General features: G+C 36.9%; 2 protein-coding genes across 2 annotated transcripts; one reads left to right on the top strand and one right to left on the bottom strand.

The window, feature by feature from the left end:
* Positions 1-575: 575 nt before the first annotated feature.
* On the bottom strand, positions 576-3,798 carry LOC125682961 (uncharacterized). The gene is made up of 7 exons (XM_048923613.2): positions 3,633-3,798; positions 2,700-2,993; positions 2,430-2,594; positions 1,654-1,845; positions 1,383-1,569; positions 1,008-1,222; positions 576-877 (listed from the first exon to the last, which is right to left on the bottom strand). The coding sequence occupies exons 1-7, from the start codon at positions 3,676-3,678 to the stop codon at positions 723-725; spliced, it is 1,254 nt and encodes a 417-aa protein (XP_048779570.2). The 5' UTR covers positions 3,679-3,798; the 3' UTR covers positions 576-722.
* A 3,066-nt stretch (positions 3,799-6,864) lies between these two features.
* LOC125682947 (uncharacterized) lies at positions 6,865-10,785 on the top strand. The gene is made up of 7 exons (XM_048923588.2): positions 6,865-7,030; positions 8,393-8,686; positions 8,793-8,957; positions 9,543-9,734; positions 9,819-10,005; positions 10,159-10,373; positions 10,484-10,785. Exons 1-7 carry the CDS (start codon positions 6,985-6,987, stop codon positions 10,636-10,638), a joined length of 1,254 nt encoding a protein of 417 aa, XP_048779545.1. The 5' UTR covers positions 6,865-6,984; the 3' UTR covers positions 10,639-10,785.
* The last annotated feature ends 4,576 nt before the right edge of the window (positions 10,786-15,361 follow it).

Raw genomic sequence — 15,361 nt, forward strand, 5'->3', positions numbered from 1 at the left:
AGAACCACCGGACCAATTTCAACCAATCTTGACCAAAAGCATTCTTGGGTGCAAGGCTTTCAAGTTTGTTCAAATGAAGGATCATGCCCCCTTCAAAGGGAACATCACAAAAATGCAAAAATAGGATGGGGTCATTTAAAAATCTAAAAGAACCACTGGGCTAGTTAAGTAGAAATTCATATTAAAGTTCCCGACGTAGTGCAAATTCAATTCTCTTAAAATCGTGGCCCACGGGGGTAGAATGGTACCACATTGGGGGTTCAAAATTTTACATGCGAATTTGAAAATGTTCAAGAACCACTAAGCTAGAAAAGTAGAAATTTACATGAAAGCTTCCCGACATAGTGCGGATTAAAAAATCCCCGACCCCCCAGGGTAGGATGGGGCCACAATAGGAAAGTTTTACATTCAAATATATAGAGAAAATGTTAAAAATCGTCAAGATTGCACGAAGATTATACATTATAGATATTATAATCTAGATTCAACTATGCCAATTCCCTAGAAACTGAGTGCTATTTCACTATTGACACTTTCTTCATCTGGAATTCTTGCCCAAGTAATAAGTACATATATTTGGTATTTGATATTTTATTTTTCAAGTTTTTGAAAGCACTACGAAAGGGGTCGATTTTTTCTGCAAGGTATATCCCTTTTCACATGCCTGCTTTGGACATCACGTGTGGATACCCCAATACATCATACGATTCAGACGCCAGGTTTTATCTACATTCCCCGTTGAATTCAGTGCATCTGCCCTTGGAACGTCCGTTAGCGGTATTTTCGTTGCTCATCTGTCCCATTTCCATGATGTCGCGGGTATTCCCAGAATTAAGTAATTCTAAGATGGACTGCAAATACTGGAGCTGATGTGGTGCTGCAATTGTATATGAATGATCATATTTAAAGTTCCAATTCCAACGTTTCCTTAAAAGATAAGGACAAAGCTTATGATCGATTGTAAACTCAGTATAATTATTTATATTCAGTGCTATCCAAATCCTTACCGAGGAACTGAGACATGAAATTTGCAATGTCGGCCGTATTTCCGCTCGTCACGTGGTTCTCCACTTGTTGAAAGTGCAACATGGCCGACTTGATGTAGTCCGTGTACATTTGGAGGATGACAGTAATGACGGGGGCGGCGTCTGTAGTCATGTATGTGGGTAGGATTTTCTTTAGCCAAGCCTCTGTCTCAGTGAAGGGTTTGATTTCGGATAACCTGTTTCAAATATTAGCCATTTTCAATTCCGTTTTCAAACACATACAAACGTTACATTCGTAATATAGGAAGCTGGGTTTTTACTAGTGAATCAAGATATTTAGCATTGGAGAAAAATGTATCAAAAGGACGAAGTCAAATTGTACACTTTCTGATTTACCTCTCTTGAAAACGGCTAACAACGTGTTGGTGGAATTCCCATAGATCATGCACACTCGGACATTGAAATACGAAGCCATTGTCCGTCAAAAGTAGATTCAGTTTCTCATCGAACATGACTGGTGTCCATTTATCATGCTCAGCTTTCCACATGAGCATTTTCATTTTTGCAAGGAATTCCACAATATCTGAAAAAATATGAATAGTAAAACCACGCTTACTTAAATATACCTGTTTACAGCATGCAATAAGTAGCAAAGATTTACAAATACCATTAAGTTGGAAATATTCAATGTGTTCCATAATGTCCCCGTAGGCATGTCTATGCGCTGCCATAACAATTTTCTGGGCGACATTGTCCACAACGGTCGTATCCGCTACCCACTTCTCCAAGACTTCCTTCACGCCATTGTTAATTTTCCAGTCACCCTCGGCCATTTCACGTACTTGGTTCTTGAAAACATCTAGATAAGGTTCAATGTATATGAAAGTACTTGTACAATTCGTTTTTGTGACAATACATAGCAAGATGACAAAAGCATGCCAACATTACAATTTTTCACTACGTATTAACTATTTCATTTTAGGCAGACATAACTGAGGAATCAAATGAATATAATAGTGTTTATATTCAGAACTTGGTATTTTCTAATCAGGTGTTGAAAATAAAACATTTCAGCTCCTATTGTGTAGAGTGTTGAAACGCTGTGGTTGTCATTTTGTGGACTTATTTGCAAAGAAATCTATGCTTGGCTGAGAAATTTTAAACCACGAAATAGTTGCATGTTTTTGCATCTATTATTCACAAGATCAGAGTTAGCTTGTTACCGTCATGGGTTCTTTCCACGAAATATTGAAAAATCAAACGATGCAATATTTTTCATTTAACTGTAGTATCAAAGACGGACATTTAGAAGTACAATGTACCTATAACATTTCTTTCATACGAGTAACATTCACTTATAAAATTACAGCTGCTAAAATTTTGAGATTATATTTCGGTTTACGTCACAGGTCTAATATCAATTCTCTATATAGTTCTACTCACAGAAAATTATTTGGTTGACTCTCGTCGTTGCACACTGGAAATGGGCGTCCAAGAGCTCTCTGGCAACGTTAACAAAAGTCTGTTCTTTGAGCATCATTTGGTCAGCGTCGTTATACCACACATTCAGCATTGTAACAACATTACGTGGTGTTAACGGCATCTCCGCTGAAAATTCAAGGGATGTCAATGAAATGTTGAAATGTAATTGATCCTTGCAATATCATTTGAAAGCATTCCATGAGAACTTGCTATTTTTTCAAACATACTTACATTTATATGGTCCACTTGGAAAGCTGCGGAAGTATGGTTTCAGGAGCTTTTCAATCATTTTGTTGAGATAATTGTATGTTGGAGAGTAGGGGTCAAGTTCTTTGTTATTGAGTGGTCTGGTGCCGGGGATAGCGAATTCTGGTGTAGACCCGCTCAGTGGTCCGATACCCCTCATGGAATACTCGGGCCTACTTCCATCAACTACATACTGTCTTAAGCTTGCTGCGAGTCTCTCTAGTTTGCCGACGATGACGCGTAGTTCATCCTCAGAACTCACTGGCTTTGATAGCGAACCTGTGTGAAAATAGACGACAGTTGTAGTGAACAAAGAAATCTTCTGTACGGTATTCATGGGGCACGTTTGATTGGGAAGACTCGAGTAACTCTATAGAGTGATGCCTGAGCATGCGCAGAGGCTAGACTCCTTGAATGTGAATAAAACTGTTCTAGTGTTGTTTTGAAAATCGTATCAATGGCAATTTATTTAAATGTGGTAGTTCATTTTAATACCGAAAACTTTTACATTTCTATTACATGAATCACATGTATCCTTTTTCATGGTAATTTTGCTCTATATACCCAAAAAGTTATTTCACGTGTCAAACTCAATATTTCTCTTCATTCTCCGCCGTGTTGAACACTTTATGCTCCTGCTAAAGTCAGGAGTAAACTTTTCCAACCCGTGTTCAACACTAGTGTCATGAAATAACACTTTTTATTTGCAACTCTAGCAACTCGTGTAATTTCAGAGTTGTTCAATCAAACGTGCCCAAAGAGACTAGCAATTACGTGCAACCCATTTTGTGCGTGTTCGAGTGGTATAAACAATTTCACTACAGCTCGAAAAGACTTGCCGATACATTTTAAATCTCAATTATTATTCACGATGGAAAAGTTAGACAAAAAGTCTTTCCATGAAAAAAAAACCCTTACCTTGCAAAACTACTAGCAAAACCACGAGGACTTTCCAAAACTCCATGCTTTGTTTCTATGATGTGATGTCAGTGATACCGGTCGTCTCAAAGTAAACGCACTCACCCGCTCAGTCCTTTTATACCTACCCGACGTCTTGCTGTGTAACAATTGGCTGTTGAAATTTGATGACACATGTATTTTTGCTGAGAATTTTTTATTTTTTTCAGATCCAAGTTCCGTATTGTCTTCATTCGTAGAACTCATCAGCTTACAACAGATGATACAATTATAACATTGACATTATAAGTAGTTTAAATGAGAGTGAATATAATGTTTTACATGTATATGCATATTGATTGTACGGTAATAGTATCATAGACCCCCCCCCCCCCCCACCACCACCACCAGAATAAAAACCAAGAAGGATATGAGCCACAATGCTTACCCGAATTTCCTTGGACCTGTTCAGATTTTTAAAAGATTTCTCCCTCTTTATTGCCACGAAAATTTTTGACCCAATATCATGACTTCACTCCAGCCACTCTGGTCCTTTTTACAAACAATCTTACGATTAAGATGAAAACTTTAAAACACTGTAATTGTTTTACAATTCTCCACTCGCATATTTTAAAATGAGCAAAACTGAGTTTATACACAGGTGATAAAACTGCATTCTTACCTGGAGCACAATTGATCTCAATTGAGTACAAAACAGAGACAAAAATATAATCTTAATCGTAATTGTTTTTAGCTCACCTGAACTGAAAGCTCAAGTGAACTTTTCTGATTACCAGTTGTCTGTCGTGTGTCCGTAAACTTTTCTTGGGTGAAGGGGCTTCGAGTTTCACAAAAACGCAAAAATAGGATGGGGTCATTTAAAAATCTTCCTCTCAAGAACCACTAGTCCAAAAAAGCTGAAATTGACATGACAGCTTCCTGATATAGTGGAAATTCAAGTTTGTTCAAATCATGACCCCCAAGGGTAGGATAGGGCCACAATAGGGGATCAAAGTTTTAAATGCAAATATATAGGGAAAAACTCTCTCTCTCTCTCTCTCTCTCTCTCTCTCTCTCTCTCATGCGAACTCATGGTTAATTACAAAAAATTTGCTCGTAATTTCAAGATAAGTATTTTGTAATTACAAGATACTTTCTCGAAATTACGACAAAGTGGAAGGTGAAATTATTTTCTTATATGATACAAAAAGGCTTTATTACCAGGAGTGGATCATGGAATTGTGGTTACGGGGGGCGCCACTTTATGAGGCAGGGGGTCTGGGGGCCGCCTTGAGGCCCCTAGTGGGTCCAGGGCTTTGCCCTGGTGGGGGCTCCTGGATTTTTCAAGTTTTATAGAGCTTGAAATATGTCTCCTATTTAGTCATTTGTACTATTTTCTATCTCTTTTTATAAGATGAAATTAATAAAAATGACGCAAATTTTAAGGGTTTTTGGAAAAAATTAAGTTCTCCCAATAAAGTATTTCAAGAAATCAAAAGATTTGTTATTCATTTCTCCGGAAGTGGAAGAAATTATTGCTTCTTTTATCGTTTAGGATAGTTTTCTAAACAAGATACCACGATTTACCTTAAATTTGAAAATTTTATTGGGGGGGGGGGGCGGCTGCGCCCCTCCCCCTTAAATCCGCCACTGATTACCTTTCACTGAGAAAGCGAGATATCAAGTCACTGAAAATGGCTGGTTATGTGCGCATCTTGGGGGGGGGGGGGGGGGGTGTGTGGTTATTATCTGTTTTTGTATTGGGTATTTTTAGCTCAATGCTGGTAATTTTCAAAAACAAGAGGCCCATGGGCCACATCACTCACCTGAGTCACATCGGCCCATATTTAAAGATTTTCCCTACATATTCGCATATAAAACTTTGATCCCTATTGTGGCCCCAACTTACTCTCGGGGACCATGATATTTACAAAATTTGAAACTGCACTATGTCAGGAAGCTTTCACGTAAACTTCTCTGATCCAATGGTTTTTGAGAAGAATATTTTAAAATATTTTCTCTATATATATTTGTATGTAAATCCCCTATTGTGACCCCTACCCTCCGGGGCCATGGTTTTAAAAACTTGAATCTGCACAATGTCAGGAAGCTTTCATGTAAATATAAACTTTACTGGTCCTGAGGTTCACGAGAAGAAGATTTTTAATGATTTTCCCTATATATTTGTCTGTAAAACTTTGATCCCCTATTGTGACCCCATCCTACTCCCGGGGGTCATGATTTTAACAAACTTGAATTTGCACCAAGTCAGAAAGTTTTCATGTAAATTCTACTTTCCTGGCCCAGTGGTTCTTGAGAAGAAGATTTTCAAAGATTTTCCCTATATATTTGCATTTAAAACTTTGATCTCCTATTGTGGTCCCATCCTACCCTTGGGGGTCATGATTTAAACAAACTTGAATCTCCACTATGTCAGGAAGCTCAGCTTTTCTGGACTAGTGGTTCTTGAGATGAAGATTTTTAAATCACCCCATTCTATTTTTGCGTTTTTGTGATTATCTCCCCTTTTAAGGGGGCATGGTCCTTCATTTGAACAAACTCAAATCCACTTCACCCAAGATGATTTGTACCAAGTTGAAATTGGCCCAGTGGTTCTGGAGAAGAAGTCGAAAGTATGAAAAGTTTACGGACAGACGACAGACAACTGGTTATCAGAAAAGCTCACTTGAACTTTCAGTTTAGGTGAGCTAAAAACAATTACGATTAAGATTATATTTTTGTCTCTGTTTTGTACTCAATTGAGATCAATTGCCAGTTTTATCACCTGCGTATAAACTCAGTTTTGCTCATTTTAAAATATACGAGAGGAGAATTGTAAAACAATTACAGTGTTTAAAAGTTTTCATCTTAATCGTAAGGTTGTTTGTAAAATGGACCAGAGTGGCTGGAGTGAAGTCATGATATTGGGTCAAAAATTTTCGTGGCAATAAAGAGGGGGAAATCTTTTTAAAATCTGAACAGGTCCAAAGAAATTCGGGTAAGCATTGTGACTCATATGCTTCTTGGTTTTTATTCTGTTGGGGGGGGGGGGGGGAGGGGTCTATGATACTATTACCGTACAATCAATATGCATATACATGTAAAACATTATATTCACTCTCATTTAAACTATTTATAATGTCAATGTTATAATTGTATCATCTGTTGTAAGCTGATGAGTTCTACGAATGAAGACAATACGGAACTTGGATCTGAAAAAAAATAAATTCTCAGCAAAAATACATGTGTCATCAAATTTCAACAGCCAATTGTTACACAGCAAGACGTCGGGTAGGTATAAAAGGACTGAGCGGGTGAGTGCGTTTACTTTGAGACGACCGGTATCACTGACATCACATCATAGAAACAAAGCATGGAGTTTTGGAAAGTCCTCGTGGTTTTGCTAGTAGTTTTGCAAGGTAAGGGGTTTTTTTTTCATGGAAAGACTTTTTGTCTAACTTTTCCATCGTGAGTAATAATTGAGATTTAAAATGTATCGGCAAGTCTTTTCGAGCTGCAGTGAAACTGTTTATACCACTCGAACACGCACAAAATGGGTTGCACATAATTGCTAGTCTCTTTGGGCACGTTTGATTGAACAACTCGGAAGTTACACGAGTTGCTAGAGTTGCAAATATAAAGTGTATTTCATGACACTAGTGTTGAACACGGGTTGGAAAAGTTTACTCCCGACAATAGCGGGAGCCTCAAGTGTTCAACACGGCGGAGAATGAAGAGAAATATTGAGTTTGACACGTGAAATAACTTTTGGGGATATATGGAAAGCTGAACTGTCTCCATATGGAGTGGGTGATATTTCCATACAAGGGGTGTTTAAAATTTGTTTCAAAACAACTGATTCTTCTGCTCAATGGCTACAGTTTAGAATTTTACATAGAATCCTTCCTGTTGGATATTATTTGAAAAAAATTAATGTTAAAACAAATGACTGCTGTAGATTTTGTACAAGTAATGTGGAGACGATGACACATATTTTTGCTTCATGTGATAAAACCCAAACATTGTGGAGTGAGTTGAGTCTTCATATATATAGAAAAACTTCAGAAAGAGTAGGTTTTAATGTGTCCAATATTATATTAGGTGAAAATCCACTAACTTTTAATAACAAAGTTATGAATTTTATAATTTTATATGTTAAACAATACATCTTTACCTGTTTAATGCAGGATAAGGAACCAAACCTTGTTGGATTATTATGTCACTTAAAGTTAAAATATCATGTGGAAAAATATGCTGCAATTCAAAAACATAGAATGCACAGCTTTGATAAAATGTGGAAGATATTTTTGAATAATTTCTTTAATTTTTACATGTTTTTTTGTTATGCTTCAATACTGTACAGCAAGTGACCACAGGAGAGAATGAAATGTATGTATGATTGATTGTCCGTTTGTTTATTTGTCTGTGTGATTATATTGTATGTGTCAAAAAACAAATAAATTATAAAAAAAAACAAAAAAAACTTTTGGGAATATAGAGCAAAATTACCATGAAAAAGGATACATGTGATTCATGTAATAGAAATTAAATACTTCTCGGTATTAAAATGAACTACCACATTTAAATAAATTGCCATTGATACGATTTTCAAAACAACACTAGAACAACAGTTGTTTTATTCACATTCAAGGAGTCTAGCCTCTGCGCATGCTCAGGCATCACTCTATAGAGTTACTCGAGTCTTCCCAATCAAACGTGCCCCATGAATACCGTACAGAAGATTTCTTTGTTCACTACAACTGTCGTCTATTTTCACACAGGTTCGCTATCAAAGCCAGTGAGTTCCGAGGATGAACTACGCGTCATCGTCGGCAAACTAGAGAGACTCGCAGCAAGCTTAAGACAGTATGTAGTTGACGGAAGTAGGCCTGAATATTCCATGAGGGGTATCGGACCACTGAGCGGGTCTACACCAGAATTCACTATCCCCGGTAACAGACCACTCAATAACAAAGAACTTGACCCCTCCTCTCCAACATACAATTATCTGTACAAAATGATTGAAAAGCTCCTGAAACCATACTTCCGCAGCTTTCCAAGTGGACCATATAAATGTAAGTATGTTTGAAAAAATAGCCAAGTTCTCATGGAATGCTTTCAAATGATATTGCAAGGATCAATTACATTTCAACATTTCATTGACATCCCTTGAATTTTCAGCGGAGATGCCGTTAACGCCACATAATGTTGTTACAATGCTGAATGTGTGGTATAACGACGCTGACCAGATGATGCTCAAAGAACAGACTTTTGTTAACGTTGCCGGAGAGTTTTTGAATGCCCATTTCCAGTGTGCAACGACGAGAGTCAACCAAATAATTTTCTGTGAGTAGAACTATATATAGAGAATTGATATTAGACCTGTGACGTAAACCGAAATATAATCTCAAATTTTAGCAGCTGTAATTTTATAAGTGAATGTTACTCGTATGAAAGAAATGTTATAGGTACATTGTACTTCTAAATGTCCGTCTTTGATACTACAGTTAAATGAAAAATACTGCATCGTTTGATTTTTCAATATTTCGTGGAAAGAACCCATGACGGTAACAAGCTAACTCTGATCTTGTGAATAATAGATGCAAAAACATGCAACTATTTCGTGGTTTAAAATTTCTCAGCCAAGCATAGATTTCTTTGCAAATAAGTCCACAAAATGACAACCACAGCGTTTCAACACTCTACACAATAGGAGCTGAAATGTTTTATTTTCAACACCTGATTAGAAAATACCAAGTTCTGAATATAAACACTATTATATTCATTTGATTCCTCAGTTATGTCTGCCTAAAATGAAATAGTTAATACGTAGTGAAAAATTGTAATGTTGGCATGCTTTTGTCATCTTGCTATGTATTGTCACAAAAACGAATTGTACAAGTACTTTCATATACATTGAACCTTATCTAGATGTTTTCAAGAACCAAGTTCGTGAAATGGCCGAGGGTGACTGGAAAATTAACAATGGCGTGAAGGAAGTCTTGGAGAAGTGGGTAGCGGATACGACCGTTGTGGACAATGTCGCCCAGAAAATTGTTATGGCAGCGCATAGACATGCCTACGGGGACATTATGGAACACATTGAATATTTCCAACTTAATGGTATTTGTAAATCTTTGCTACTTATTGCATGCTGTAAACAGGTATATTTAAGTAAGCGTGGTTTTACTATTCATATTTTTTCAGATATTGTGGAATTCCTTGCAAAAATGAAAATGCTCATGTGGAAAGCTGAGCATGATAACTGGACACCAGTCATGTTCGATGAGAAACTGAATCTGCTTTTGACGGACAATGGCTTCGTATTTCAATGTCCGAGTGTGCATGATCTATGGGAATTCCACCAACACGTTGTTAGCCGTTTTCAAGAGAGGTAAATCAAAGTGTACAATTTGAATTCGTCCTTTTGATACATTTTTCTCCAATGCTAAATATCTTGATTCACTAGTAAAAACTGGACTCCTATATTACGATTTTAATGTAAGTGTATGAAAATATAACTGAAAATGGCTAATATTTAAAACAGGTTATCCGAAACCAAACCCTTCGCTGAGACAGAGGCTTGGCTAAAGAAAATCGTACCAACATACACGACTACAGACGCCACTCCCGCCATTACTGCCATCCTGCAAATGTACACGGACTACATCAAGTCGGCCATATTGCACTTTCAACAAGTGGAGAACCACGTGACGAGCGGAAATACGGCCGACATTGCAGATTTCATGTCTCAGTTCCTCGGTAAGGATTTAATTATACTGAGTTTACAATCGATCATAAGCTTTATCCGTATCTTTTAAGGAAACGTTGGAATTGGAACTTTAAAAATGATCATTCATATACAATTGCAGCACCACATCAGCTCCAGTATTTGCAGTCCATCTTGGAATTACTTAATTCTGGGAATACCCGCGACATCATGGAAATGGGACAGATGAGCAACGAAAATGCCGCTAACGGACGTTCCAAGGGCAGATGCACTGAATTCAACGGGGAATGTAGATGAAACCTGGCGCCTGACTCGTATGATGTATTGGGGTATCCACACGTGATGTCCAAACCGGGCATGTGAAAAGGGATATACCTTGCAGAAAAAATCGACCCCTTTCGTAGTGCTTTCAAAAACTTGAAAAATAAAATATCAAATACCAAACATATGTACTTATTACTTGGGCAAGAGTTTTCAGACGAAGAAAGCGTCAATAGTGAAATAGTACTCAGTTTCTTGGGAATTGGCACTGATGGATGAATATCTAGTAAATCTTGGGTATTTTGTCGTGTACATGTATTCCAGTAAACGCATCTAACGGATGGTACAGGTGTTACGATATATTGACCTTTTTACTTGGTTAAGAATACTAGTATGTAGAATACATGAGAATTTTCTAATTTTGCGACCGCATACTTGAATCTACCGTTGGTCATCAGGCCAGTATTTTGGCTGGAAGGTGTGTCTCGTCTTCTATATGCGATTGGTCAATTTACTATTCCTTATTGCGATATTCAACCAATGAAAGTCCCTTACTTCCAGTCCTCGGTAGCATAGAAAACCATGCTTTCGAAGCCAATATTTTGACTACGTTTAAGTTGGACAAATTACCAAATTTTGAAGATGCTTTATCTGCATTATTGAAGCAGAGGGTGCATTTGTCTATAAAGACAGGGGAGGAAAAAAAGCCTGTGTTACCAAGCGTCTACTATCGTACTGCGTACGATTCTATATACAGGTGTACATGTTCAGCACGAGTTCGAAGTTCCATCATACGGGGGCAATGTGTTTTTTTTAAAAATAGAATTGGTATTTCACCGGTTTCTATAGGTATGTTAAACTTGCGTATTAAGTAATTGTAACCTTCGATCTAAAACACAATATTTGAACTATAAAAACAAACATGGCTCAAGTACTTAACCACTAGTCTCTAATACCATCATGAAGTAATAAAAGTGATCAAAGTTTTAGGGGGGAGTCCTAGATCCTCTCCAAAGAGAGATAGGGGTGAAGTGATCGTGAGTCTGATATCTTGTCTTTTTCGTATGCAGATTTTATTCCGACTGTTTCTCTTCTGGTAATTGGTGTTGCCCAAAAGAGCTTGAAATTATTTACTATTTGTTGCTCGGATCACACCGGTATTTTACATCATAATTGTATAACAAGAGGCAAATGGGCCACATCGCTCACCTGAGTCACTTTGGCCCATACAAGATTTTCCCTGTATATTTGCATGTAAAACTTGATCCCTATTGTGGCCCCAACCTACACCGGAGGCCATTCCGGTAATTTTTATAAATTTTTGAATCTGACCTATGTGGGGAATCTTTCATGTAAATGTAAACTTCTTTGGCTCAATAGTTCTTGACGATTTTTAACATTTTCTCTATATATTTGTATGTAAAATTTCCCAATTGTGGCCCCATCCTACCCAAGGGGGTCAGGTTTTTTTAATCTGCACTATCCTGGGAAGCGTTAATGTAAATTTCTACTTTCCTGAAAGTAGAAATTTACATGAAAGCTTCCTGACAAAGTGCAGATTCAAGTGAAAGTAGAAATTTACATGAAGGCTTCCTGACATAGTACAGATTCAAGTCTGTTAAAATGATGACCCCCCCCCCCCCCCCCCGGGGGGGGGGGGGGTAGGATAGGGCCATAACAGGTGATCAAAGTTTTACATACGAATATAAAAGGTAAAATCTTTGAAAATCTTCAAGAACGCTGGGTTAGCATGTAAAACATTGATCCCTATTGTGGCCCCATCCTACCCCCGGGGGTCATGATTTTAACAGACTTGAATCTGCACTATGTCAGGAAGCTTTCATATAAATTTCTACTTTTCTAGCTTTGTGGTTCTTGAGAAGATTTTCAAATATTTTACCTATATATTCGCATGTGAAACTTTGATATCCTAATGTGGTACCATCCTACCTCCGATGGCCATGATTTTAAGAAACTTGAATCTGCACTATGTCAGGAACTTTTTTTAATGTAAATTCTCTACTTTCCTATAGCTAGCCTAGTGGTTCTTGAGAAGGCTTTTAAAGTTTTCCCCTATATATTTGTAAAACTTTGATCCCTTATTGGGGCCCCATCCTACCCCCAGGGGTCATGATTTTAAGAAACTTGAATTTGCTGTATGTCAGGAAGCTTTCATGTAAATTTCAGCTCTTCTGGATCAATGGTTCTTGAAGATTTTTAAAGATTTTTAAATGACCCCACCCTATTTTTGTGATTATGTCCCCTTTGAAGGGGGTATGGCTCTTCGTTTGAACAAATTTGAAAGTCTTGCACCCAAGAATGCTTTTGGTCAAGATTGGTTGAAATTGGTCCCGTGGTTCAGGAGAAGAAGTCGAAGATGGAAAAAGTTTACAGACAGACGGACAAAAGGCGATAAGAAAAGCTCACTTGAGCTTTCAGCTCAGGTGAGCTAAAGATTGAACACAGCATTAAGAATTAAAGGAAAATTAACATGAAATATACACATTAACGAAGAATAATACTTTGCAACCTGGCGATGATAATTTGAAATAAGCACACACAATACATCCATATCTGACCTTACCAACATTTGGTTAAATCCAGTGTTTTCAAAAAGTTTTGATCGATATTTGTAGTACAAAGGACAGTGCAATAAAAAATGAATTCCGTCCTCTACACTATTTTCGGAACAAAATGTACAAATTCGTTCTTCAACAGGTTCTCCGTGATATCTACCAGTCTCTATTCGTAATGGTAAAAATTCCACATCGAAATTGCGTCAAAATTGAACGTAAATATTTATGCATATCCAGTACTACATAATTTTCCCTATCAAAAATCGTTTTAAAAGATGCATAAGTACGCAATTTGGAAATATTGAAAATTTCATAGCCCTAAAGTTTTGAATAATAAAAGTGTATTTTTGATGGAGACATATTTATATCTACCATTAGCTTTGATTCAAAATAATAGTCTAACTCTAAATTATGAAATATTTCTTTCAAATCACTGCACCAATTGTTTGTACATCTATTGTAATCAAATTCAAATATATTTCTTGTAATACGCTCATTGTCAAAGGACAAAACACTATTCCAATATATATATCGGATAACATTTATCCAACGTCTATATTGACTGGGTATCGATCCAGTGTCTCTGTAAACAGCCAATGTACGTGCAAAACGATGTACCCCAATAAAATACTGAATAGCCCTGTTTTAATTATTATTTATTGATCGAAAATTTTTGAAACTCCAGACACTAGATGCATAGTCTAAGACAGGTACATTGTATTACACAGGGGTCAAATAGTATCTCATAAGCCCTAAACCTAGAGTCTTTATTAGTATGAATTGTGGATATACTTTCCCCCCTCCCCTGCTTTAGCAAGATTCTCTGCATTTTTCATGAAATTACCAGTATAAGTAAATATCATTCCCAGATATTTATAATTATCAACAATTCCTAACTTATTCAATCCTATAGTGAATTCAAAATCAGTTGCTTTGGATCTATTTTTGCGAAAATGTATACACTTAGATTTGTTGGTATTTATAAATACTCTCCAACGTCTACGCCAGTTATGTAGTTTGTTTAACATGCTTTGTAAATCTTCTGCATGGAAACTTGGCTATTAAAGCAATGTCATCTGCATATAATATGATAACCAGCTTACGGTTAACTATCTCTAGTCCTAAATCAAGATCCTAAACCAAATCGTTAATAAAAATTGAAAATAAGGTAGGGGATAAATTATCGCCCTGTTTAACACCAGTTTTACAGCTAAACCCATTTGTAAGTTTCCATTAACTCGTACACATGATTGTGAGCTTTGATAGATATTTTTTATCGAGTTATACAGTTTATTATCTATCTTATGTAACAAAGGTTTATATAGCATCACATCTCTATCGACAAATTCGAAGCACTTTTTAAGATCAATAAATGCAACATAAAGATTTTGATTGTTTTGGACTAAACTACTCAAAGTGAATTAATACAATAAATTAGTATTGCACTGTATTAGTGTTGTACTGCCTCATCTGCATCCAGTAATTGTTTATAAAGTACTATGAAAATGAAATTATTGACTTTTTAGAAGAATAAGAAGGAAACTTAACAAACTGTCAAAGCTGAATAAAGTTGTTTCCGGAGGGAGGGGTGTACCTGTATGATGCACAGTAGGAAGAAAGGTAGTCTATGTTTTAACGCGTAATGAAGTTCCGTATTCTTCCCAAGGACTCCACCTCAGTTTCTTCATTCATATTGGTGAACTGTTCAGAACCTGCCGATTCTTCCTTTAAAGATTAACAAACTGTCAAAGCTGAATAAAGTTGTTTCCGGAGGAAGGGGTGTACCTGTATGATGCACAGTAGGAAGAAAGGTAGTCTATGTTTTAACGCGTAATGAAGTTCCGTATTCTTCCCAAGGATCTTCATTCATATTGGTGAACTGTTCAGAACCTGCCGATTCTTCCTTTAAAGATGTAGAAAATTGCACTTCTGAAAAATCATCCACTGTAGAATACAATAATGTAGAAAGGAGCACAGATTCATATATGATATCAAAAAAGTAATTTTCGCAAAACACAAGAGGTACAGGGGCGTCGGCAAGTATTTGACACGGGGAGGCGAACTGGATCGAAAAGGGGGGTCTAACTAACATGTTTTGACTTATATTCAGATTTCCATTCTTTTCCTATTCTGTCAACGTCGTAAACAGGGGCGGATCCAGGAATTGCGGTTACGGGGGGCGC

This window comes from Ostrea edulis, chromosome 1 (genome assembly GCF_947568905.1).
Source record: "Ostrea edulis chromosome 1, xbOstEdul1.1, whole genome shotgun sequence".
Taxonomy (NCBI): domain Eukaryota; kingdom Metazoa; phylum Mollusca; class Bivalvia; order Ostreida; family Ostreidae; genus Ostrea; species Ostrea edulis.